Raw genomic sequence first — 25431 nt, 5'->3', positions numbered from 1 at the left:
TTTTTTTTTTTTTTTTTTTTTTTTTTTTTTTTTTTTTTTTTTTTTTTTTTTTTTTTTTTTGCTTTTGGCATATCCATTGCAAATTTATGAAATAAAATGTCAGAAGCACAATGGAAATGTATATTATATGAGATGCATGAAGAAAACAGAAGCTAATATGCTTGAACTACGAAATACGGATGAATCTTAAGTGCATTTTCAGAAAGAGTGATCTAAGTTGGAACTTGACAATAGTCAGTAAAATGTAAATGAGTGGCGAAGATACATAGCAATGCAATTCTTATTGCTCGAAACAGCTTTGTTGTAGGGCCAAGGGAACATCGATAATAGAAATGGGTAGGTAACGATAATCAGCTCATCATGAAGATGCAGTCCAAAAGGTTCAGAAGAAAAGAATCCAAAAAAGAAGCTGAAAGTTGTGGTGAACTAAAAATAAAATCTCAGATACCATTATCCTGTGATTAAAATAGATTGAAACGAGTAATATATGGCCCAAAATACCTTCCTTGGCGTGTAGGAGGATGTGTCACCCCACCTGCGTTCACTCTGTGAAGCCGACATTGAAGGTGAAGGTAAAGGCATAAAACCATCTTCTCCATCATCCAAGATGGGTCTTTCTTCCACTGTTGTAATATTGTAACTATATGGTGAGTCCTCATTCAGCTCATCAATATTGTTCATACTGTATTGAAGTCGATTGACGCCATCATCTCTGGCAACACCATTTTCGCCATCAACTATCGATCTACCTTCCATGTTTTTCACATTCTGATGATAAGGCTCTTCCAAAGTTTCAGCAGTTTGCGGAATCATGAACCGAGAATTAACTGGCATGGATTTCGTAGCTTGCAATGAAGGCATCACCTGGGATTTCCGAGACATAGTCCTGAAAATTTATGCATAATGGCATACTGAGCATTGGCAGGTAGCATAGCATATCTTATGGGTATCACTATTGGGATAAAAAAACCACTTTACAACCAAAAAAGAGTCTAATCAAACTTCAATAAGGTCCCACGCGAACGACTCATCTGACGAACAAAATGGCGGGGACCATGCTCTAAGATTAAGATGCAGATTCAACTGATCCTGGTTAGTAGGCCACCATTGACAAGTTCAACACCAAGAAAAGCCTCAATTCTGAAATACCTTAAGCTAATAAAGAAAGCAATAAAGTTGGTTCGAATCAATTGTTGAGGTAGGACTCTGCTTTAACCCATGAACTACGAAATAATAACTCCTCGATCTGTAAGCTACATTCCTTAAAAGCTAACCACTCATCAGAGTTAGAATTGCTTCTTCAATGGATCTTTCAGTTCAATCCACCCTTTGGGAGCTAAAGTAGATCAATAAACAACATACACAACTAATAACATTGAAAACGAGTTCTACCAAACTTCAGCAAACAGAAAGGAAAAAAAACTAACAACATAATCAAAAGGAAGAACATCAACATGAACCAGCACTCATTTGATTTGTTTCCTCTGCAACCTACTAATGGCCAAGCCGATACTAACGCATTGATCTAAAATTCATCCTCTTACCTCTAAAGAGCTGAAAAGGCAACAGGAGCAACTCCTCCGAGAAGATTGGAGGCAAGATCGAGTTCACAGAACTAACAAACGAGAAATCTGGTCAAGAGCCTCAAAGAAATGAGAATTCAAACAAAAGAAGCTGGGGAATCCGATGCAGGCAGGTGGAAGACTAGTGTGAATGGAGAGATTGCTTCCAATGCAGGTTCAGGGAAACCTAGAAGCCATAGCCACAAAGATGTAAGGTTAATGGAGGAGAGAAATCAAGGCGTTGGGGTTGTGAGAGGAGGTTGTTTGGATTGCGAGAAAGTTGAACTGAGAAAATGGAAAAGAAAATCCAAAGCGTGTAGAGATGGAGAGCAGCTTTTGCTTTGTTATTTTCCTCTGCTCCACAGACAAATTTACATTTTCTTTTTTCTTTTTTTTAACAAAAAAAACCATTAAATTTGAATTTGAATTTGTATTTAATTTTTCCTGCCCAATAGAAATTTTGAGGCTTGGATTTTTTCTTTTTGTGTCGGAGGAAACTTTACCCATTGACGATTTTGCCCTCCGAACTTCTACGAATGCCCATTCGTGCCCATTGACTAGATCTCCAAGGATATTGGTCCAAGACCGGATTTTAAATCATTTATTATATATATATATATATATAGAGTATGTATTAAAAATTATATTTATTTAAATTTTAGTAATATAATTTTGATTAAAGTAAGTTCAAAACTTTATAATAAATAAAATTTATTTATCAATTATCATTTTAGTATATTATTTTATTTTATTTTTAATTCAGCTACAAACTTTTAGATTTTTTTATATTTTATTATGTTTTTTTAGTATAACATGTCAGTAGCAGAATTTAATTAGGATGGATGCTCCCTTGTTTTAGTTAAATATCAGTTTAAAAATATTTAGATTAATTTAATATTTGATGACAAATAAAAAAATATTTAACTATTAGTATGAATGTTTAGGCCCTAATAATTGAACGTAAATAGGTAACGTATATTTTGGTAATTTAAAAATATGCAGAAATTGATACATAAAATTAATTTATATGTTTAAATTTTTATAGAATTATTGTAAAAGTTTACATGCGGTAAGCGTTTAGAATTGCATGGGCAGAAATTAATACTTTAAACGAAGAATTAAATGAGGAGTGGCAAAATGGTCATTTCAGTCAATAAAAGTCGTCTTATTAGTTTCACTTTGACGATGAGAAGCGGGCAATAAGGGAGGGAGTCGGAAATCAAGGACGAAACGTCGGCGTTTAGTAATGGCGGCAGATGGTTTAAAATTAAAGCCAATACCCTTATGGGTACACATGACTTAGCGTGAAAGCGGGTGCAGATGATTATACCTCCCACTGACCAGGCAACCCATATGAATCGACTCTACTAATGCAGTGTTCGTAAAGCGTCACTGATTTATGTCTCTTTTTCTTTAATTGTCAGTTTCCGACGTGTCACGATGACGTGTCCCCTTCTCCGACTATCATAACCTCCAAATCACTCCCCTGTTCCCACACGTACAAAAGTTGTATTTTGTAATATAATATAATATAATACCCACACCCCTACTTTAGGGATTTAATTAAATTATATATCATTTTTTAAATTTATGATATTTATTTTTAGGTTTTTAAATATATGGCCATACTTATAAAGTGAACTCGGTTAAAATGATAAAAATTATCTGCGATTAGCAAACATCTAAATTTAAAAAAATGCTACAGAGATGAGTTTAAATTTTCTAAACGTATCGTATTTCTCCAAAGGGAATAAAATTATCTATTTAACAATATAATATAAGTCTGTCGTAACAGTCAAAACTACGGTTAGTAGATATTGTATGTTTTGGTTAGTAACTTATCATTATCAGTCTAACAGTTTAAAACGTGTTAGGGAAAGGTTTTCATACCTTATAAGAAATGTTATGTTTCTCTCTCCAACCAATGTGAAATCTCATATTCCATCTTCAGTCTTCAATGACACACTACTCAGTGTTAGACTCTGATACCATTTGTAACAACTCAAGCTCACTGCTAGCGAACACTGTCTGTTATGCCCTATTATGTATCGTCGTCAACCTTACGGTTTTAAAACATGTGTACTAGAGAGAGATTTCCACACCCTTATAATTCGTTTCCCTCTACAATCGACGTGGGATCCCATAATTAGGAGGCTGACAATGATACATAATGAGTGAAGACGAACAATATCTACTAATGATGAACTTAGACTATGACAAAATAGGATTGAATGTTAGTGTTCAAACATAAATATTACGACAGAATCAAACTTATATGTATTAAATTAAGTTTGAACGTCTATATATAATAATCATTATCAACATGTTTTCTTATTGGGAAATCATCGATATACTTTATTAAGTATGTCCTTTGGATAATAAAGTTTAGGGTTTGTAATATTACTTTATTTAAAATTGTTATTATATGCTTTTAAATCAGATTATTAGAATGTTATAACATTATATTCATTTATAAAATAATTTATGGGGTGTTTTTTCTTTGCCCATAAAAGGGATCACTTTTTAATACACAAATTAAGGAACTAAACAAACTTAGTAGCCAAATTAAGTGCAATGAATGAACAATTATAAGTAGAGATCTGAAAGAAAATGAAATCATGATTATTTTATATTAATAATTATATAAAGAGGGATAGAAAGGGCCCATATGTTTATAAAGTGTATTTTGATTATTTTATTTATTAATTTTAACATTATTTAATGAGGACAACCTACCTAAATTATGAGTCCAACTTGGTGGGGTTTATTAAATTAACAACCCATCTTTTTCTTTTTCCAAGTAGCTCACATTTTATTGACATCACAACTCAATCAATTTATTATTAAAAAAATAATCAACTTCCAGATTCAAATAGAACTATTAAGTCACGAGTTATGGTGTTACAAATACGGCTGGCTAAGAAAAATTCCCTGATTAGCGTTGGATTTGGAGAAAACGATGATCTAATTCAAATTATTTATGTAGAAAGTATAGATCTATTGTCACCCGAGAGAGCCTATTTTAAATTTATGTTATGTATTAGATCAAAATTATATATATATATATATATATTAAAACGGTTCTTAAATAATTAAGAGTAAATTTAAATAAATACATTTATGAGAAAAGAAATAAGAAAATAAAAACTGATGAGAAAAAAAGGCGCCAAGCAAATGGGATGAGGGTGGGACGGCTACAGCAGTGCCACGTGCTGCCTTGGTCCGAACCACGGGAAGGACCAACCCGCGACCGGCATTTCGTTGCCTCTTTTGGCCGGTTTGTCCCTCTGAACCACAGACATCAATTTCAAATCGGTCCACCCTCTCCTTTGTATAATATTCACATGAATTTTAGTTTAGAAAATATATTTACACATTTATTTTAGAATGCTACGATCTATAAATTTTTTTAACCAAAACGAATTTTTATTCATTAGTTATTAGGTCAATTTACACGAGTGGTATTGAAGTCAGGTACGTGTTTAAATTTCAATGTCGATAAATATTTTTGAAATGGTTTCAAATTTGAAGAATTAAAACGAAAATTTTGAACCCCACATTATTTTGGTTGGTGTATTCGATTTCAAGTGTCGCGTTTATTTGAAAAGGGTACAAATTTTATTTTTTTAAAAATGGTATTTCTTTTAAAATGGGAATTTGACAAAATAGCTTACAAGAAAAGGGACCCACCAAACAAAAATGAAAGGGACAAGTTAAAAGACTTGGACCCTCTTTTCCTTTTGCTTTGGTTCAACAAAATTCCCCCTTTTTTTTTCTCTGACATTTATTTGGTGTTAAGAAATTCTCATTTTTAAATCATCATTATCTATTCAAACATCCAAACATTTTCTCATATTTGTCTCCACCCTCCTTCCTAGCCTTCCTAGCCTTCCTAGCCTAGATCGAGGGAGAGTTTGAATTTTAAAGATTGACTCGTGTTAGGGAGAAAGGTCATCCATTTTGGGTGTGTAACCTCTTCTTAGCATGTGCATTTTAACGACAATACTTAAGAGACATATATGGACAATATCTATTAGTGGTAGGTTTGAGTTGTTACACTTTTACTCTTAAGATAGCTACACAATATGCATACAGGGGAAACGAACTCTTATATTATTACTTATTTAAAAGAAAGATGATATTTGGGGTTTAGAAAATGAATGATAAATTTTCGTTTTAATTCAAGTGGGTCAATGCTCGGACACTAAAAGCAGTGACTCTTCCTCGATATCAAATCATTCAAATTCGAACCTAAGAAAAAGAAGGTGAAGAAGCAAAGATTAAAAAGGAAAAGTAAAAAGAAAATGGAAAAAAGTGTGAATTAAAAAAAAAAAAAGGGCTAATTAGGGTTTATGCATTTGGGCTGAGTTGGAATTGGACCAAACTCATCACATGCAATAAAATAAAAATAATAAAAATAAATTAACATTAAAATAAAAGGAAGAAGTAGAAGAAGAATAATGTATAGAAAAAGAAAAGGGTAGGGCATGAATGTTCCCATGTGTTTATCTTCCCCATAACCCACAACCTTTTTATTATTATTATTATTATTTTGTGACCGAACATTAAAAAATTGTCTAATAGATTCTTAAACTTTGAACTTTGTATTTGATGGATTCTAAAAATTGAGAGATCGTTTAAGAACGTATTATCTATTAGACTTTGAACTTTGTATTCGATGGATTCTAAAAGTTGAGAGATCGTTTAAGAACGTATTAGACACAGATTTAAAAGCCGGGTAATTAATTTAGAGATTGTGGTGGGGAAGAATGGCAAACCAAACCAGATTGAAACACAATTATTAAAGCTCATGGCTTGCTAAGTGTGCAAAACCTTTTTGGATTCTGGAAAAAAGTGAGAGTTTTAGATGACTGATTCATATCTATTTATGTTTTTTTTTTTTTTTTTTGTTTAAAAAGTTATCGTGCTTTTAAAGCTGATTGGGATTATGTTGAAAGTTCATACAACCCCACTGAAATTACCCAACTTTTTTCATTATTTTTCGTATATTATTATGTTCATCAACTGAGATTGCTGCAAAGAAAAAAGGTTAGAATTGTAAGGCTGCAAGGCAAAAGAAGAATGGGTGTACTATTCTAGTACATAATAATTTAAGTCACGTTGATTCATTATTATAACTAATAATTTTAGTACTCGAAGATTAATGCGATTTGTGTGTTTGAAGGACTTAGCGTAATGATAAGTGGTATTAGAGCCAAAAGTTTGATAGGAGCAGATTTGTAATTGTGTGGACACCTTGTTTGTGAGACTGACGACGATATGTAACAAGCGAAAAATTGACAATATCTACTAGTGGTAGACTTGGGCTATTACGAATGATATCAAAGTCAGACACTAGGCAGTGTGCTAATGAGGACACTGAGTTCTTAAGGAAGGAGTCAGTGGATTGTGAGATTGTTAGAGATGGGCATTCCGGTTGTGGAAATCTCTCCCTAATAGACATATTTTAAAACCGTGAGACTGACGACGATACGTAACGAGCCAGAGTGGACAATATATGCTAGCAGCAAACTTGAGCTGTTTAAATTATTACACAACTGAATGGGCAAATTTTGTGCAAGTAGGTTGTTTCTTCGAAGAAAGATGAGTTAGTTAGGCACGCCAAAAGATGTAAAGAAAGTAGAATGGGAAGTGTAATTAGATCTATTTTGAGGATGAACATGCATGGTTGTGATCTGACATGTTGATGAGTACTACTTCATACGCAAGTATGTGAAGGCCCTCTCTCGTAACGACAAATTCGAGATTTGAATACATTGTTAGTTGTCTCGAGTGATTGTAAATTTCAATTATTGATTTTTTTTTTTTTTTTGTGTAGAAGACGAGCAAGTCGATTAAATAATTAAATAGGAGTAAAATAATCTTAATTAAATGTGTATGATAAGTTAATTAAAAAAATGATTGAGGTAAGAGACAATAAATGATTAACAAAGCACGTTTGTACGTATCTTTTCAATAAATAATAGAAAACATGAAATAATTACACAAATTTCATTTTTTAAAAAATAATAAAAAATAAATAAAGAAATGGATACAAAATCAACATTTTTAGTAGTTCGGGTTGACCCACGGGCCGATTTGTTTTGGCCCATATCAGGCCCAATATAACGGGCCGAAACAATTTTAGTCTCATTGGATTAGGTCCAAAAGGCCCAACCCATAAACCAACCAAAAAACCCAACTTTGCTTACTGGTTAGCTAAAGTCATTTGACAAGCTGCAGCTCACAGCCTCAGTGTTGTCACCATACTTCGGGTAGCTTCCTCTGTCACTCAACCAGAGCTCTTCCTATATAAAAAAATCCATGTAACAACTTCAGAAATATCACCGTAATTTAAGGGTTTGTTTGAAATGACTTTCAAAGGGCTTAAAAACACCGTAAGAGGAGAGATTTCGTATTGCAACTTGCAAGTAATGTACCTGAAATTAGTACGTCGAAAAACCTTGGTGATACATGTAGACCACCGCAATTCTCAGAGAGATTTTTACCACGAATGCAAGTGAAAAGCACGTCGAGGTTTCACATGAAAATTTTAAGTGAGTTTTTTTCCACGTCGAAACTCTGAACCTAAGTCCACCGCTAAAGTGTAATAGCCTAAGTCTACCGCTAGTAGATGTCCTCTTCGAGCTTTCCCTTATGGGCTTTCTCTAAAGATTTTAAAACGTGTTTGTTAATGAGAGGTTTTCGCACCCTTATAAAGAATGTTTCGTTTCCATCTCCAACCGATGTGGGATCTCACATATAGTTCGGGATTCAAACGTAGAAAAGACGATTCCATTTCCTTTTTCTCATGTCTCAACCCTGCTATAGCCTGGGTCTTTCAGAACCTCTCTATCTGTCATCCCCTTTCTTATCTTTGCAGCATCTTCCCAACTATTCCCTTCAGAATACACCTTTGACAATAACACATAGGCTGCATCATTCTGGGGAGCCAATGAAAGCAACTTTTCAGCAGTCCATCGCCCCAATTCTCTATTCCCATAGATCCTACATCCACTAAGCAAAGATCTCAATATGGCAGGCCAAGGTGAAAACGGCATCGACTCAATTACATATCGAGCGTCGTAAAGGAATCCATTCCTAGACAGCATATCGACTAAGCAACCATAGTTATCACGAGACGGAATGATATTATAATCCGACTTCATAGTTCGAAACAGAGAACGACCTTGTTCTATAAGACCAAAGTGAGCACAAGCTGAAATAACTGAGACAAATGTGGCTTGACTAGGCTGTAGATTAGCATTCCTCATTTTCTCAAAAACTTGGATCGCTTGCCAAGCAAGACCATGATGAGCATAAGCCATGATCATAGAGTTATAAACAATAATGTCATTGGACTCACCTGACTTCTCAAATGCTCGCTGTGCACTTCCTATGTCGCCACATTTTGCATAGGCATCTATAATGGCACTAGCAACATGCACATGGAGCCCAAATCCCATCTTTTCTGCAAGTGAATGGATAGCCTTCGTTTGGTGATAAGCTGCACTGCTAGAACAGCCATTCAATATGCTGCTGAGAATAAACTCATCAGGCTTCTCATCAGATTCCATTAGAACATTCAGAAACATAAAGGCTTCATATGTATGATTTTGATGCACCAAGGCAGATATCACAGCTCCCCAGGTCGCCATATCTACACTCTCAAGTTCATTAAAGATCTCAAATGAACTTTCGAGGAATCCTATAATGATATAACATTTCATCAATGAACATGAAACATACCTGTTAGAACCAAAACCAGCCTTCAATGAAGCACAATGAAGCTGTCTGCATAGCCATGGGTTCTCAGATTTGCAGGCAGTCTCTATAATGATGGAGTACGTATATTCGTTGGCTTCGACACCTAGACTGGAAAAGGTCCTCAAGGCTTCCATGTCAAGAGAGTTCAAATTGTATGCCAGGATTAGCTGATTCCAAGCAGATACAGGCTTGAAAACTAGAGAGTCAAATACTGAGAGTACCATCTCCATTAACCCACATTGAGCAAACATACTAAGCATTGAGCTCACAACACTAGATTCATCAAGAAAACCCAAATGAACTGCAAGAGAAAAGAATTGAAACCCAAGTTTACAATCAAGTAGTACTCCACATACCCTAAATAAGCTCGAGAAAGTGATATGGTTAGGCTTCATACCCTCTAGCATGAACTTGCCAAACAAGTCCACGGTTTCTTTCGCATCGTTTTCGTCGGAGAGGCCTCCAAATACTGTATTCCATGATATAATGTCTCTACTTTGCAAACTGTTAAAGGTTTTCAAAGCAGAGTTCTTCCTGCCATTTATGAAGTACATATCGATGAGAGCGTTCATTGCCTCGGTGGATGTTAATCGATGTCGAAGAATGAATCCATGAAGTTCTTTTCCAGAATCCAAATCCTGAATTATTGAGCATGCTTTGATAGCACTAACAATGGTGAACTTGTCCATCTTTATACCCTTGCTAACCAACAAAGATACAGCACTCAGAGCTTCCAAGCCATGGCCACAGTTAGTATAGCCTCCAATCATGGCATTCCAGCAACCAACATCTACTTTATCCATCCATTCAAAAACCAACTTAGCTGAAGTAATGTCCCCAAGCCTTGCATACATGCTCAAAGTTGAACCACCAACAAAGACATTCTGCTCTATCCCAAGTTTCCAAGAAAGACAATGAACACTCGAACCAAATCGACAGGCTCCGACATCCGCACACGCCTTCATCACACTACCAAGAGTGAACTCATTAGGCACCAACCCATCCCTCATCATGTCCAAAAAAGTCTCCAAGCAAACTTCAAACTCTCCATTCTCAGCCGCACCCGAAATGATCAAACTCCAAGATACTACATTTCTCTGTGGCATTTCTTCAAACACCTTGAGTCCTTCACACATAAACCCGCATTTGCAGTACATCTTAACCAGATTATTCATGGAAAAAGTATCATAAGTGAACCCCAACTTACAGATATGACCATGTATTTGAGCACCAAAAATGAATGATTTTACATTTTCAGATAGAGAAAGAGCAGCGGCAATGTTTTGAGGGTTGTTTCTACTAACTGGGAAATTATAAGAAAAAGATGAGAAGCGTTGAAACAATGGATGGATGTTAAGGGCTCTGTTAGCTAAGAGAACTAAGCCACTTCCTAATGCTGAGGCTTTCATGTCATTGAGGCCAAATTCAAGTTATAATCAACCCTATTGAGTTGTTCTTGAAGATGGTTGATTCAAATCAACAAATAAGTGATGAGTTCTATAAAAAAACGCTCAACTGTGACACAATTGAAAAGACGAACACTTGGCTGATCCAAATTCATAGTTTTTGTTCATCACTTTTGCTTCCAAAAGTAAAATGAAGCTGGGTTTTCCACCCATACATATATATATAAACATATTAAAAAATAATTATGAAATCAAATCTTAAATTTAGTTATTAAAAAAATATTTTCAGATTGTTTTCCGATTTTCTTTTTAAACTAGCTGAATTGTCTTTCCAAAATTAGTATTTATTATTTAAATTAAAAAATATTCCAATCATTGCCAGTTGCCCCTATAGCTCAGTGGTAGAGCGTCAGTCTTGTAAACTGAAGGTCTGTAGTTCGATCCTGCATGGGGGCAAAATTATATCTTTTATGAAAATTTTTAACCTTTTCGAACTCAAGCTTTTGCTACATTCAAGTTGCACCCTTTTTCAATCCCTAAACTTTACAATTTTGATTATTACTTGCTACATTTGAATGTAATCATGTTTTCAAGAAGGAGAATCTGTAACGAAATGTAATCATGTTTTCAAGAAGGAGAATCTGTAACGAACGAGTATGTTATGCAGAGAGCGGACAAGAAATTCCATTATGTTTTTTTGATAAGGAGAAGCTGTAAAGAGTATGTTACTGCTAGCTGACAAGAAATTCCATTAATAACCGATCAATTTCGAGTAGTTATGGTATAACCACCACATGTCTCCCTCTTCATTATAGGGAGAGAAGGAGGAAAAGTTGGCATTTAACAGCACCAGCTCAGTTTGCTTTGAAGCAAGGAGGCAAACTCATGTCTAGTCCACCCAACACAGGTTATGTCATGCTCTCCTCAAGAACCTTCAAACTTTCTACTCAAATCATCATATACTTTTCCACCAACTTATTACCACAATTCACTTGATTACTGAGTATATTGGTGTTAGCTTATCGGATATCGGATTGATCGATCTCGACGATGAACGGAAGAAACAGATATCATTAGAGCCATATGACAATGTTGTTTACAGTGTGCAGAAAAATGATGTAGAATGGGTTTTGTATGAACAGAAGAAGGTAGGAGAAAGAGCAGGTTTTTGAAGAAAACAATGGGATTTTTATTCACATCAGAGAAATCCCAGAAACAATACACTGACATAAGAACAAAAACACCATTATTGTCACGCCAACAATTTCTAAGAATCATTATGAATACAAATGGAAATTTTTAGGGAAAAAGAAGAAAAGAAAAAGAAAAACAGAGGTCTTACTGAGAGAGATTGGAGCTTCCATTTTTCAAACTCGATCGCCGGCGGCCATGGAAGAAGATGAAGAAGTTGAAGAAAACGTCTTCAATGGCGCCACCACTGCAATAAAGCTCCGATTCAAAGTTTTAAGGAATCTGCCCGCAATTTCGAGCCCAGCGTTGTTCGAGTTCTTCTTGTTCTGTTCTGTTCTTCGTCTCGGAAGATCCATTTCTGCAGATTTTGATGGATTTTCTGGGTGTAATGTTGTAATGAAATGAATCGCCAATTTGCAGAGCGGTTTGAAGCTCCGGGAGGGGATGGAATTGTTGAATCCTCTTCTTGCTCTCGTAAGACGGAAAAGAGAAAACCCTAGAAATTATCTGGGAATTTCAAACCCTAAACCTCTAATTTGAACGAATCCATCCATGGAAAAACGAAATTGGATCTACGAATTGTAATTCCAAGCAAACTGAAACTCTAGAATCCTACATTCCCACTAGAATTACCGTTGAGCTGCACACAAGAAAGCAATTGACACACAGATATTTGTACAAAATACGATGAATAGTAATTATCCTCCACCATGACAGAGTTCCTAAGATCATCAGCGAGGGTCATCTTCCCGCCGGCCAGAACCACCGCCACCGGACAAAGACGCCAGTAAATTCAGATGACCGGGAAGGTAATTCCCCACTCTCGCCGCTGATGCTTCTCTAATCGGCTGCTGCTGTTGAGCAAACAACGACGCTTGTTGAGAAATCCCCCCAGGTTGAACCACCATTTCCGAGGGAGCCGCCGCGGCAAAACTCCACACCTGTCCATAATCGGGTCTCGCTGGAATCGCCCAGTACCCACCTGGCCCAGTCGGACCCACTCCCGTCCCATCGTCCTTACCGCCGTCGTCATCGGACCGGACGCGCTTGCCGAGAATAAACGGCGTGGGGCCCGAGAGAGCCTGGGGGCGAGAGAGGGAGAGAGTTGAAGTGGTGGAAGAAGGGGAAGAGAGAGAAGTGGAGCCGCCATTTCCTCTGACGGAAAGAGAGACGGAGGAGAAATTAGCCGGGGTAGTGCCGGTGCCAGTGGCGGCAATAATAGAGGGCTCAGCCTGGCGAAGGAGCCACTCGATGGTCTGGCCATCGGACTTATGACCAAGCTCTCGAGTCAGCTGGAATACTCGAGCGGCGCATATGATGGGCATACGGATGCGGCGGCCACGACCATCAACCTTGCTGTGGCGGTCCTTGGAGGGGGGCTTTTTGACGACGAGGGCTCCATTTGAAGAGGGCTGGTTTTTGTGGGTATCAATGGCGGCGCCATTGGAGACCCCATTGGTGTTGCCAGAATCGGAATTTGACATGAAGAAGAAGATGCGGACTTCAGTGCTTTGTTCTGAGATTGAAGCGGGGGAGGAAATGACAGAAGGAGGGTTAGAAGGAGGTAGCAATGGCTGCCATGGCCGGTGGTAGAGAGAGAGAGAGAGAGAGAGAGAGAGAAGGGTTTTGTTAATGGAAGGGGTAATTCGGGAAGCTTGAAGAGGGCTAATGATTGAGAGAGGCACGAGCTGGTGGCGACAGAAGGAGGGCACATGGGTGGTGGGGTCCACTCCCTATATCCCCACAGCTCATACTTTCTCTCCTGCAAAACCAAAACCCCACTCTCTTTTTTCTGCGCTTTGTCCGCACGCGCTCAGTGAGTGAAATTTATTATTTATTTTACGTTAAAGAGATTAAATAATAATAAAAAAAATCAATTTACCGAGCATCTTATACAATTATTATATCGAGTAAGCCCTAAAATATAAATAAATAAAAGAGATAAACATCAATATAGAATAAATATTTATAAGGAAATGATATAATTAAAATGGAGAATAGCTAGCAATAAAATAATATACAAGTAAAAGTAGCTTTCAAAAAATTTATAATGAGTTTTTATTATAATCCAATTAAGACGCCTGCCGACCATAACTTTATAATTTTTATTTGCATATTAACCCCTAAAAAATGGGGAGACAGCGAAAATAAGGAGATCTTGGAGGGGTTTGATGGATACTTTTCAAATAATATATTGTCATCATTACCCAAAAACCAATGGTACTTAGCCAACAAAATCCCGTGTAACACGGGCTCTATAATTTCAACTCTTTAAAATATTTTTTAATAAATAAGTTAATAAGGGGGGAAATGTCGTTTTTAGCCTCTTTTTTGGATTAATTTATGATTAATAATTGATTACTTTGGTTTAATATTTTCTTCTTCTTCTTTTTTAATTTTATTTATTAACCACTATTCTTTTTAATGTCTATTTTTTTTTTCTTTTTTCCTTCAATCACTTTTGGCGGAACATTCCTCATTCTATTTTGTTATATTATCAAATCTCATTTATTTATATTCCACCCCCTATACTTTGTCTAATTCCAATTTAACTTTAAAATTTGATTTTTATGACAATAAGATGACAGATCATATATATATATATATATATATATATATATATATATGTATGTTAACATCTTCCAGAGTTCTTTTTAATATAAAATATTATTTAAAAATGTTCAATTTTAGAAACATTTATAAATGTTGGAATGATTTTTAAATAAAGAACAAGATCCCCGCTTCACCCTTTAAAAACTTAGCAGCTAAACTAAGCCCCCTCCCAAATATTTTTCATAACAGAAAAGTATTCAATATTTGCTAGCGATAAGTCGGATGGATTGAAAATTGTTTTAAAAAGCATTTTTTCCAGCCTACCTCAAGGGAGCTTCCCCCTCTATCTATCTATCTATCTTAACGCTCATCCTCTTATGAGTTGGATGAGTTTGAATGGAACCGACTACTTGTTTAAGGAAGAAGAGATAGAAACAACATCCTGAATATTCCAATGGGAAGGCGTTTCTTTAGCAATTATAGCAGTATGATATGATATGAAAGAAGGAAATTATATATATAGTGAAGAGTGGTTATAAACGCACCTCCACAACCTATGCTTCCTTATGGAATATTTCTGTACCATCAAGATTCAAGTCTCAAAACATTCTCCCTACAAACAGGAATGTGTTTAGAAGGAAGCTGGTTGGTTGATAACCCAAGATTCCCCTATTCAATCCCCTTTGTTCACTCTGCTTTCACACTGATATGATTTTTGATTTAAGACGAGGAGTGTATGTAGTATTATGAAGAGCTTGGAGATGAGGATAACCTGCTAATCTGCAGTTTGGTCAACTCGGAATGCGCCTGGCCAGATGCTTTCAACAAGCCTGACAGACACCTACACGACCCGATTGATTGGGCTCCAAACTCCCAGAAAGATTACATGACTGCGCAGGGGATCCGGCCCCCTGCTTCGCACGTTGATCCAGCTCCTGTACAAAACTCATAGGTATTATTGGGAGACAATAAATGAGGGAATTAATATGGGAAAAAAGAAAATTACCAAAATTCTCATTCCTACTAAAAGAAATGTTGATGAGATGAAGGAGTGGGTGTTCTAATGTATGGGAGCGAGCAGCGCCGCTCTGGTAATCTACAGAGCATATGCGCATATGCCGAGAAAGAAAGGTTACTACTCTCTTTCTTTCCCGTGTAATCAAATTACCAGCCATTTGCAAGTCCGATTGACTCGAGATGGACGCACCAAACAAGGCCTAACATCCAGGTTCCACCCACCCCCTTCCCACCTACATCTCCGAGCCCCCACTTGGATTATAAGCCAGCATTGCCTGGCTCGGCGACCCTTTGATTCCCAAACTCAAACTGGCAGGCAAGCCCACTTTAGATTTCAATTTTTTTCGAGACAATTCATTTTCTAATTCATAGAATACAGCACCAGCAAATAAATGGGTAACATTTACTCTACCTATTAATGTTTTTTCCAATTTTTTATTAGAAAGAAACTAGCCTACAAAATACCAAACATTAAATCAATTTTGTACCTAATTTATTAATTACTTCTTAAATTTTTTTAATGTCTCACTTTTAATGTAATTTCTATTTTAAACAAATGTCCCCAACCTGAGCATCTCTAGTCACGTATGTTTGTAAATAAAGAATTATTATGAAGCAAAGTACTTTAATTCCTTAATGAAATTAATTGAATTTGTACTCACGAGGTTGGGTTAACCAAATCCCATAATCTGAAAACTACTTACGGTCGTAAAGTAACAACCATAGAGCTTTCGTACTTCGATTTCAAAGAAGAAAGAACAAAACCCAGAAGGCGAACCTCAACAGTTCCTGGATATCTTAATTGGAAGATAAGGATTACTAATGATCTGATTATCCCAATAATAGAAGTCTGCGAAAACTTGTGTTTACAATCCAAACCAAGTGAGCAAAGAAATAGCGGCTAGTAGGAAGTTTTCTAAGTTGAGCCTCGGAAAGATGGGGCAATCCCATATTTTTGGACACTGTTCAACAGAATAAAGCTTCCAGAATGGAAATGTTCTAAAAATGGCGTCCGATTTAGAAGGCCAGAAGGCATTTGAAACCCCTATATAAGAACCCAACTGAGGCTTGGGAAAATTAAGCCCCAGGGCGAAGCTGAATAAGACCTGTTCTTTCCTGAACATGACATAAGGGATTTTTTTTTTGTATTAGTTCTTTCTCTTTTGTCTCAGTGGATTTAAGGGTCTATCAGTTTCTTATAAATATATATTATAAATATAAATCATATACTAGATAGGTTTATCCCTTTCTGAAAGACCCCCAAAAAATCCACTGGTGAAATCTTTTCTCCTTCAATTACCAACAAATTTCTTGAAAGAACTAATATAAAACATATTTTATACACAGATTAATATCTAGCTACATTCGTAATCCCTAACATTTTTTAAGACAAGAAAAAAATAAGAAAAAAATAAGCAGAGATGGCTGGAGGAGGATTTGTTGTTCAGGAAGGAAGGAACTATGAGGGTGGAATCACTACATTTGTACTTGTCACCTGTTTGGTGGCTGCCATGGGAGGTCTTCTCTTTGGTTATGATCTTGGAATTTCAGGTTTGGTTGTTTGTTTAGTAGCTTTTGATCCTCGATCCTCTAGTTAAAGTTTTTTTTTTCCCCCTAATGGAAGAAATTTGTTTAAAACTTTTTGGCTTTGGGATGTTTTGGCAGGTGGGGTTACTTCAATGCCAAGTTTCTTGGCTCATTTTTTCCCATCTGTTGTGAAGAAGATGAAAAGTACCCATGAAAGTGAGTACTGTAAGTTTGACAGTGAACTACTAACATTGTTTACCTCTTCCCTTTACCTTGCTGCTCTGGTGGCTTCCTTCGCCGCGTCCATCATTACCCGGAAATTTGGCCGCAAGCCATCCATGTTTATTGGAGGTCTTTCCTTCTTATTTGGTTCCATTCTCAATGGTGTTGCTAATAGCATTGCACTGCTCATCATTGGCCGTTTGTTGCTTGGTGTTGGTGTTGGATTTGCCAATCAGGTATGCTGTCATTACAGAAATACAGACCATATATTGAAGAAAATGAATCGATTCATTGTAGAAGTAGCAGTAATTGTGTACTCAATTTGATTGATTGATTGAATGGATTTGTTTTTGGTGTGCAGTCTGTGCCAGTTTACCTTTCTGAAATGGCACCAGCCAAAATCAGAGGTGCTCTGAACATGGGCTTCCAAATGGCCATCACAATCGGTATCTTGGTGGCGAATCTTGTAAATGTCGGTACAGCCAAAATCGTAGGCGGATGGGGATGGAGAGTCTCATTGGCTCTCGCCGCAGTCCCCGCCGTGATGATGACCGTCGGAGCCTTCTTCCTTCCGGATACTCCTAACTCCATTCTCGAAAGAGGATACGCAGAGAAGGCTAAGAAGATGCTACAGAAAGTTCGTGGTACCGACGATGTCCAAGAAGAGTTCCAAGACCTAGTCGATGCAAGTGAATCAGCAAAGATGGTAGATCATCCATGGATCAACATAATGAAACCACAATACAGACCTCAACTCGTGATGTGCGTTTTAATCCCATTCTTCCAGCAACTAACCGGCATCAATGTCATCATGTTCTACGCTCCTGTTCTGTTCAAGACTCTCGGATTCGGCGACGACGCATCTCTAATCTCTGCCGTCATCAGCGGTGGCGTCAACGTCCTGGCAACCCTAGTCTCAATCTTCACAGTCGACAAATTTGGGCGAAGAATCCTGTTCCTGGAAGGCGGAGTACAGATGTTCGTCTGCCAAATCCTAGTCGGAACGCTAATCGGCGTCAAATTCGGACTCAACGGAGAAGGAACCCTATCAAAAGTCGACGCAAACATGATTCTATTCCTCATCTGCGTGTACGTCTCGGCATTCGCCTGGTCTTGGGGACCATTAGGTTGGTTGGTACCAAGTGAAATCTGCCCGCTGGAAATCCGATCTGCAGGACAAGCAATCAACGTATCAGTGAACATGTTCTTCACCTTTGTCATCGCTCAGGTGTTCCTGTCGATGCTTTGCCACATGAAATTCGGACTGTTCTACTTCTTCGCAGGGTTTGTGTTGATAATGACCGTGTTCATCTATTTCTTCTTGCCGGAGACGAAGAATGTGCCGATTGAAGAGATGAACAGAGTGTGGAAGGCCCACTGGTTCTGGACCAAGTACATTCCTAACGAAGCGGTCATCGGCGGCCCAGTCGAAAAGCACGGCGGCGATGTATGAAGAAATATATAACCCTCCCCGGAAATTAAATAAAAGAAAAAAAGAAAAAGAAAAGGGGAACAAACGAGCAATTTTTATTTAGTAAATTTGTTTGTGATGGGGCGACGGCTTGTTTTTCTCCTAATAAAAATATATATTTATCTAATAAAAATATTTTGTTAATTTATTATGCTTCTTTAATTCTATAGGATTTTTTATTGAAAAATAAAATTTACTACAAATCAGACAAATTTGTAAGATAAAATATGACAATTCAAATAGCAAAATCATTAAGAGATCTTAACTATTCTTCGTTATGTCTTGATGTATTTGTCAAAGACAGTAGTCCTAGCCGTAAACGCATATCGACCCGTGTAGGAAATGAGTGAGTATCAACGTAGACATGAGTGAGTATCAACGTAGGATTCATCCCAAGAGAGTAAAAGAAATAGCCTGCAAGATTTTTCCAAATTTGGGATACAAACGAGAAGCTCAAAAAAGAGGGGAAAAAGAAATATAGATTCATCCTAGGGACCCGAGATAATAGTACGTTTTCCACAGATATATGAACTGAAATGGGTATTGCAAAACCATAACAAACAAATTAAAATCCTTCGTGATTTAACATAATATATATGTAAAATGTTTGATTTAGTACAATTCAATACCACATGCTACACAACTAACTGCTTCCCGTAGCCGTGGAGACTTCAGTACTGCAAACAGGGCACACCTGCACAACACCAACCCCTTTAGTCATCTCGGCTTCGTGATTATTAGTAGGTGCTTGTAAATGGGCATACCTTGTTTATTTTTAACCAATTATTTATGCACTCCGAATGGTAGGAGTGTTTGCAGGAGAGAACAGTCAAGGTTTCGTTGTCCTCAAAATCCAGTCGACAAATGACGCACCTGAAAAGACGAGACTCATAAGCTAAGAATGGCAAAAAAGACCAAAACTCCCTGAGATCACTCACGAATCACTGCTTCCAGTCTGACCGCTCCCTGCCTTGAAGTTTATGGAGGGTAAGGAAGCAATTGTATCAGCAGATAGCCCTCTACTCTCAGTTCCGACCACTTCACCCAATGCAAGCAACTCCTGAAATATTAACAATCCTCTCAGGAATAAACAACAATAAAGCATGGGCACTCCAGCCAGCCAAACTCACCTCGTATGACAGTTCGTCTGGGTCAACATCCTCCCACGTATCCTGCAAACCAAACCTTGATGAGTATTTTTGATAGACCAATAAATCAGATATGTCATCTAATATTCAGAGTATAGCTACTTTCTGGGTTAAGATTCAAAGCTTGTTTCTATCCTAACTGGTTCAAAAGCTACAATTTTACAAAAGTAATATATGAACAAACATGGAAAATTATGAGCAACGAGAATTTAGAAAAGACCAGGAAGGATAAAAGAGATTATCTGCTGATGACAGAAGCCTATCCCACAGTGCTCGTATGCCACAATTGCTCTTTTGAAGTGTAATGAAGGCAATGGGGAAGGCTTGTTTATATTCATCAAAGCACTGGGTGACAATCCAAGTCCAACAGCTGAAATTTGAATGGTGATGCTGACTCGCTGTTCACAGAAACAGTGAAACACATTGCCTTGCCCTCTCTTATTGAACATGGATTGAGGTGGGAAAGTTACCAACTGATGGGGGAAATACGGAAGCTTCTAGATTCAATGGGAAGGTTTCTGGAATAAACACAGAAAATCCTATTTGTTTTAGAGTTAGAGGTTGGCATCAGGTTGAAGTGACATTTCACTGTGTTAATCCCAACGTAGGATGGAGGCTCTCAAGGAAAATAACAGGATAAATTCTTGCTCATTCTAACATCCAGCTTTTAATTGGCAGTGAAGAACGGCAGAAAAAAAAGTGACTCATTGCCAGGGGAGATTGGCCAGGTGTTTTCTGTAAACTTGTAGATGACAACAGAAAGGGGATAAGACAGACAGACAAGGATAATAACAACATTCAAACCAGTAGTCAATGTCCAAATGGAGTGGACTCCAGCACTGGCAAGAATTCAGCAGCTTCTCATCAGAAGGATGCGTCTAAGGGATGTCTTACTATAGAAAAGTTGGGATGAGTGCTAACTAGATCACTAAGGACTTGAAATCTATGTGGCTGAGCATGCACAGTGGGCATTTTCATAAATAACTGCAGTGTGGTTGAGATGTATAAATGTATTGTCCACAGATAAAACAAGAGGGGAAAATGATCCAAGGAGAGGCCTTTGAGGTAATGGAAGCTGATCGAGGATAATAAAAGCTTTCCGGCAGAATGAACAGATTGTAGTCAATGCAGGCTCCACGTAGGCACCAATTTCCAAGTTAGTTCACATATGATTACCCACCATCAAAAGATCAAATCTCCTTTGGTAGATAGGAAGCTAGTGAGGTCCTTGAAGATTTTCTTCATGCCGCCCATCCTGGTCATCTCTTGATGTGAGCATTGTTCTGGTGGTATTTTGATAGTTGATCTACCCCTTGGAGCCTTTTCTTTTGCATAAGAAGAACTTTCACCTTGATCGTTGAACTGAATGGAGAAGGTTATGAAGGTGACATTAGCCACACCTCCAGTTAGGAAAAAACGGATGGCTGTGACAAACTATGTAGAAGCATATGGATCTTCCTCAGCAGGTGGAGAATATTACTACTGTAGTTGGGAGATATGGCATAAGCAGAAGATAAAGAAGCAAAAAAAGTGGAGGTCGCTCTCTCTTGCGAGTGTAAAGATAAAGATAACTTTTACAAGAATCAAAGGCCTTTCGTAATCTATTTGCTGCTTTTGGGTTATGGGAGTGGTGGGTGATTTCAACGTCACCAAACAAATGGTCTTTTGAAGATCCTCATGCAGACCTAGAACAAGAAGTCAATGCCAATGCCTTATTTAACTAATACAGATCTTCTATTAGTTAACTTAGTTGACAGCAATTTTATAATCAGGAATTTCACTATGTCAAATTTGAGAAGCAGAATATTTTTCACCAGTTGAAAAGATATATTCTATTCGGTATAATGGACCAACGATACGATTTCAGAATCTGAAGTTACAAGGCAACAGAGTGATCGGCCTTTCCCTACAATTTTATTTATAATCATACAGCAAGGTAACAAGGATACCTCTCCGCCAATTCTCACGGAGAATACTAATATGATATTCAAAAAGATACCCTACTCAACAAGACAGAACGCTTTATAACCAACACCAGCCCATTCTCACTAACAAAATACTTTGGGCCCTACTACACATTCCTGATTCTCTTACGTGTACACACTTCTGTAATTGGGAGCCTATCAAAGAGTCATCTTCAATCACTATCCTAGTGAAATCACCCTGAATGGGCCATTCCATTCGCTGAAGTTGAAAGCTACAAAGACAATCCCTAAGAGTCGGACTGATAGACTTTTAATAAACTCCACTAAAAGGATGATCCAAGGGAGAAATATTTTCAAAGGCAACTTCATATAGTCTTAAATTGGCTGGCTATTTCAATGAGTTGGTTATTAAGGGTCAAAATATTTTCAAAGGTAACTTCATAAAAGTATTCCAAACCTTACAGAAAGATAAGAACAATGCTAATACCAACGAAACTTTCATCTGCCTCATCCACGAGAATATTCATTTTCAAGCTGTTTACAACTTCCCATGCTGGATAGACCATAGTGTAGACCTCAACTCGAGCTTTCATTAAGAAAAATGAAAGAAATATAAAGTTATACAGAAAATAGCCTGCCAAAAAACAAGATATCGAGAGGGAGCCCAAAAACTAACTATAAATATGGACTCCAATCCAACAAAATCAAACCAAGACTATAATGATAAAAATGTCTATTGACCAATGCCCTCAAGGAGACATTGCTAAATCTAGCTTCCTCACACATCTCCTCACTCAATCTCTTCCTAACATCATGTCAACGAATACCTCTTAACTTTTGAAGCTCTAGTTAATATTGAGAGAATACTAACAATATAGAAATACATCATCTTGGAAGGAGGATTTTGGGTGGAAAAAATGAGCCTAAGAAGCATGGAGACACAAGGATGCTTTTCGAAGGAGTAATTGTAGTTAACATAAACACACAGGACAGTTTTTGTTTTTTAGGAAAAGAGAAGTGACATTAGTCAAAAGATAAGGAGCAGAAAAAGAGTAAGAAATTCTTCACGAAAATATGGGAGCTACAAAAAAAAATCCTAAGTTGCACAGATCAAAGAAAAAGGTTGGACAAAGAACACCACAAAAAATTAAGAAGTATATATATCTGACAAGATCCCAAAAAGCATCAAAACGAGAACAAATTTTGAAAATTCTTTTATTCATCCAAAACCAAATTCTCCCCCCGAAAAAGGCCATGATGGCTTTGAATCATACTAGAGCCTGTGAGTAAGGCAGTCAGGATCTTATGGCCTAAGGTAGAATGAATGATGGATGGAACTTCTTTTCCTACAATCAAGCACTTGAGGGTTTAGACAGAGGGAAGTAAAAGAGAAAAAAAGGAAAGAAAAGATGGAGACCAGTTTTCATTGTGGAAAATGAAGGTATACAAGGAACCATTAAACAGGAGAGGCCAACAAAAGGAACCAAGCAAACAAAACTAACTATAAAGATAAGGGAACAGATAAGTTTTAACCGCAAGTCTCTTTAGATCAACAAGTGAATTTATAAGTTGTGGCTTCCGAGCTACCAAAGAGGGGAAAGTTAAAACAATGTTTTCCACATAAGACTTCCCTCATTCTGCGTCAATTCCAGGTCCGCATCTAGCTACTTAACAGTAACAAGGATTTCCACATAAGATTTCCCTTATTCCGCATGAATTCCATACGGTGAGGATTTTCAGGATCAACGTTGTCTGTCTCAGTAGTTCTAAGTGAATTTAAATGTACAAAGTGTTAATAAAAAAAAATTGAGTGCAACAGAATTGAAGTGGAAAATTAAAGGAAATACCTGGGAGTTTTCACCTTGATCATCCGTGTCATCTGCATCCTCTACAACAAGATAAAACAAGATATTTTAGTCTTACAAGATTAAGAGACCTATACATAAGTATCCATTACAAAGGGAGCCAGATGGCAAGTATACTCACGATCTTGTAATCCTGCAAGGGCCAACAATCTGGCAGCCATTTCTCTATCTTCAGCATCTTGTAAGGCTCTAGCATAAGCCTCGTCGCTTGAAAAATTACCTGGATCAAGTTCAAAGTTGGGATTGTTATCTTCTCCATCTTCATGAGCATGCACATCAAACACATCATCATCATCATTGACATCTGTTCCATCAAACTCGTCATCATCCCCATCAGATTCTGTATGGTCATGGGGATCACCAAAACCATCCTCATCGTCTAATACATAACTTCCAGCTTCCCAGCTTCCAAAATCACTCCCCTCACTCGTCATTCTGAGCATCAGGTATGCTCTTTCCTGCTCATAATTAGCCATTGTCAATTCAAAATATCACTAAAAACCTTTTTTCTTGCAAAATATAGAGGCTGCTACAACCAAAATAAAGACAACCATCCTGTGCAAATAAGATGCGGACATAGTCTATGCAAATTCTCCCAGTCCATAACTCTTTTAATTGCTAAAAACATGATAAGACAAACTCAAGATTTAAAAACAAACTTTCAACTGAACAACAATATAGTAATAAGTCAATCAATCATGCATTTTATATATCCTCTTCCCTCTGTAAGCATGAAGATCATCAGAACCAAATCAGGATTCAAACACTTTGCACTAACTGACAAGCATTTGCTCATAATTAACAAGACAAATAATCAAACAATATCGATAGATAAAGGAAAAGAAACAAAAGCATGCTCATAATACAATTGATGTTTTTCTTGTGAACAACTTCCCTAGCAAGCCAGCAGAAAATTAATAAAGTCAAATGAAGTCGATGCTAGAAATCACGGCAATCAAGGACAATAAAACACAATCAGATAATCAATAGGTTGAAATTAAATCCAGAACCTAAACAACAAACAGACTCTCGTGATAGTAATTTGATACGGAGAAAGCCACATAGGAGAACATCAAGTCCATCACCCAATCAAAATTCTTAAAAACCCGCACGGGAACAAAATCAAGATGAGATTTCCATCAAAAAGCTCTAAAAGCAGCCGACAACAGACCGAATTGAACACAGAACAATACGAAAAAAATAAAAATAAAAAATAAAGCGGAAATTGAAGAGAACAAGAAGAGATTATAAACAGTGACATCGAGAGAGAGAAGGAGGGAGAGAGGACCTGTTCTTGAAGGGTACGAGCGAGGGCAAGGTCAGCATCGACCTGGGTGAGATTAGTGAAGGGAGTTCTGGAGGAGTGGCGAGAAGGGGTTTGAAGGGAGGTGGAGTCGGATCCAGTAGGGTCATTCTGGGGGTCTGCAACAGAGGGTGGCGATGGATTGGAAGTGGGGTTTTGTTCATGGTCGGAAGAGGCGGTGGTAGTGGTGGTCGGGGTTGGCTTGACTCCATCGGAGCCAAGTTTGGTGGCGTTAGTGGTGGTTTCGTTCTCCATAAAAGGAGATTGAGAGAAATGGGAGATTTGGATTTGAAAATTGGATGAAAGCAAGAAAAAAGAAGATGAATTAGGGAATTAGGGGAATCGAGAGTTGGAGGATCGAGGATTTCAGAGAAATTTCTTTAAGGGAAGAATCTCCGAACACGACGAAGATTATATTTGTCTTCGCACCCAATTTTCCTTTTCCCTTTAATATAAATATATGAAGAAAATTAC

The 25431-nt window shown here is 37.3% G+C and overlaps 4 protein-coding genes, 1 long non-coding RNA gene, 1 other non-coding gene and 1 pseudogene across 8 annotated transcripts in view; 2 read left to right on the top strand and 5 right to left on the bottom strand.

Moving 5' to 3' along the window:
• LOC111493456 (myosin-1) overlaps nucleotides 1-1934 on the bottom strand; it is a 13004-nt gene extending 11070 nt beyond the window's left edge. The window contains exons 1-2 of the mRNA XM_023143181.1: nucleotides 1545-1934; nucleotides 502-886 (exon numbers count right to left, since the gene is read on the bottom strand). Coding sequence (XP_022998949.1) covers nucleotides 502-882 — 381 coding nt within the window. The 5' untranslated portion in view covers nucleotides 883-886; nucleotides 1545-1934. The remainder of the gene's footprint in view (nucleotides 1-501; nucleotides 887-1544) is intronic.
• A 5709-nt stretch (nucleotides 1935-7643) lies between these two features.
• LOC111493472 (pentatricopeptide repeat-containing protein At4g39530-like) lies at nucleotides 7644-10911 on the bottom strand. Of its 2 annotated transcripts, XM_023143190.1 has the most exons (3): nucleotides 9727-10911; nucleotides 8003-9630; nucleotides 7644-7870 (listed from the first exon to the last, which is right to left on the bottom strand). In XM_023143190.1, the coding sequence occupies exons 1-2, from the start codon at nucleotides 10736-10738 to the stop codon at nucleotides 8372-8374; spliced, it is 2271 nt and encodes a 756-aa protein (XP_022998958.1). In that variant the 5' UTR covers nucleotides 10739-10911; the 3' UTR covers nucleotides 7644-7870; nucleotides 8003-8371. The 2 variants fall into 2 exon arrangements, with proteins under 2 accessions (XP_022998958.1, XP_022998951.1); XM_023143183.1 differs by having other exon boundaries at nucleotides 8003-10911.
• Nucleotides 10912-11119: 208 nt separating this feature from the next.
• On the top strand, nucleotides 11120-11191 carry TRNAT-UGU. The gene has a single exon. It is a non-coding gene; the product is annotated as a tRNA-Thr (tRNA).
• Nucleotides 11192-11786: 595 nt separating this feature from the next.
• LOC111493818 (transcription factor TCP7-like) lies at nucleotides 11787-13592 on the bottom strand. The gene has a single exon (XM_023143695.1). The coding sequence runs from the start codon at nucleotides 13408-13410 to the stop codon at nucleotides 12658-12660; it is 753 nt and encodes a 250-aa protein (XP_022999463.1). The 5' UTR covers nucleotides 13411-13592; the 3' UTR covers nucleotides 11787-12657.
• Nucleotides 13593-14896: 1304 nt separating this feature from the next.
• Nucleotides 14897-18083, bottom strand: LOC111493923. Of its 2 annotated transcripts, XR_002720091.1 has the most exons (4): nucleotides 17995-18083; nucleotides 17622-17921; nucleotides 17283-17486; nucleotides 14897-15414 (listed from the first exon to the last, which is right to left on the bottom strand). It is a non-coding gene; the product is annotated as an uncharacterized LOC111493923 (long non-coding RNA). The 2 variants fall into 2 exon arrangements; XR_002720090.1 differs by having other exon boundaries at nucleotides 14897-17486.
• On the top strand, nucleotides 16918-18719 carry LOC111493581 (annotated as a pseudogene).
• A 520-nt stretch (nucleotides 18720-19239) lies between these two features.
• Nucleotides 19240-25405, bottom strand: LOC111493709 (E3 ubiquitin ligase BIG BROTHER-related). Its single transcript, XM_023143526.1, has 7 exons — nucleotides 24943-25405; nucleotides 23776-24112; nucleotides 23637-23677; nucleotides 19847-19888; nucleotides 19655-19776; nucleotides 19481-19589; nucleotides 19240-19410 (listed from the first exon to the last, which is right to left on the bottom strand). The coding sequence occupies exons 1-7, from the start codon at nucleotides 25210-25212 to the stop codon at nucleotides 19360-19362; spliced, it is 972 nt and encodes a 323-aa protein (XP_022999294.1). The 5' UTR covers nucleotides 25213-25405; the 3' UTR covers nucleotides 19240-19359.
• Nucleotides 25406-25431: the final 26 nt, after the last annotated feature.

The sequence above is a fragment of the Cucurbita maxima genome, unplaced genomic scaffold (assembly GCF_002738345.1).
Source record: "Cucurbita maxima cultivar Rimu unplaced genomic scaffold, Cmax_1.0 Cma_Scf00001, whole genome shotgun sequence".
Lineage (NCBI taxonomy): Eukaryota > Viridiplantae > Streptophyta > Magnoliopsida > Cucurbitales > Cucurbitaceae > Cucurbita > Cucurbita maxima.
This window is presented reverse-complemented; position numbering and strand designations above follow the sequence as displayed.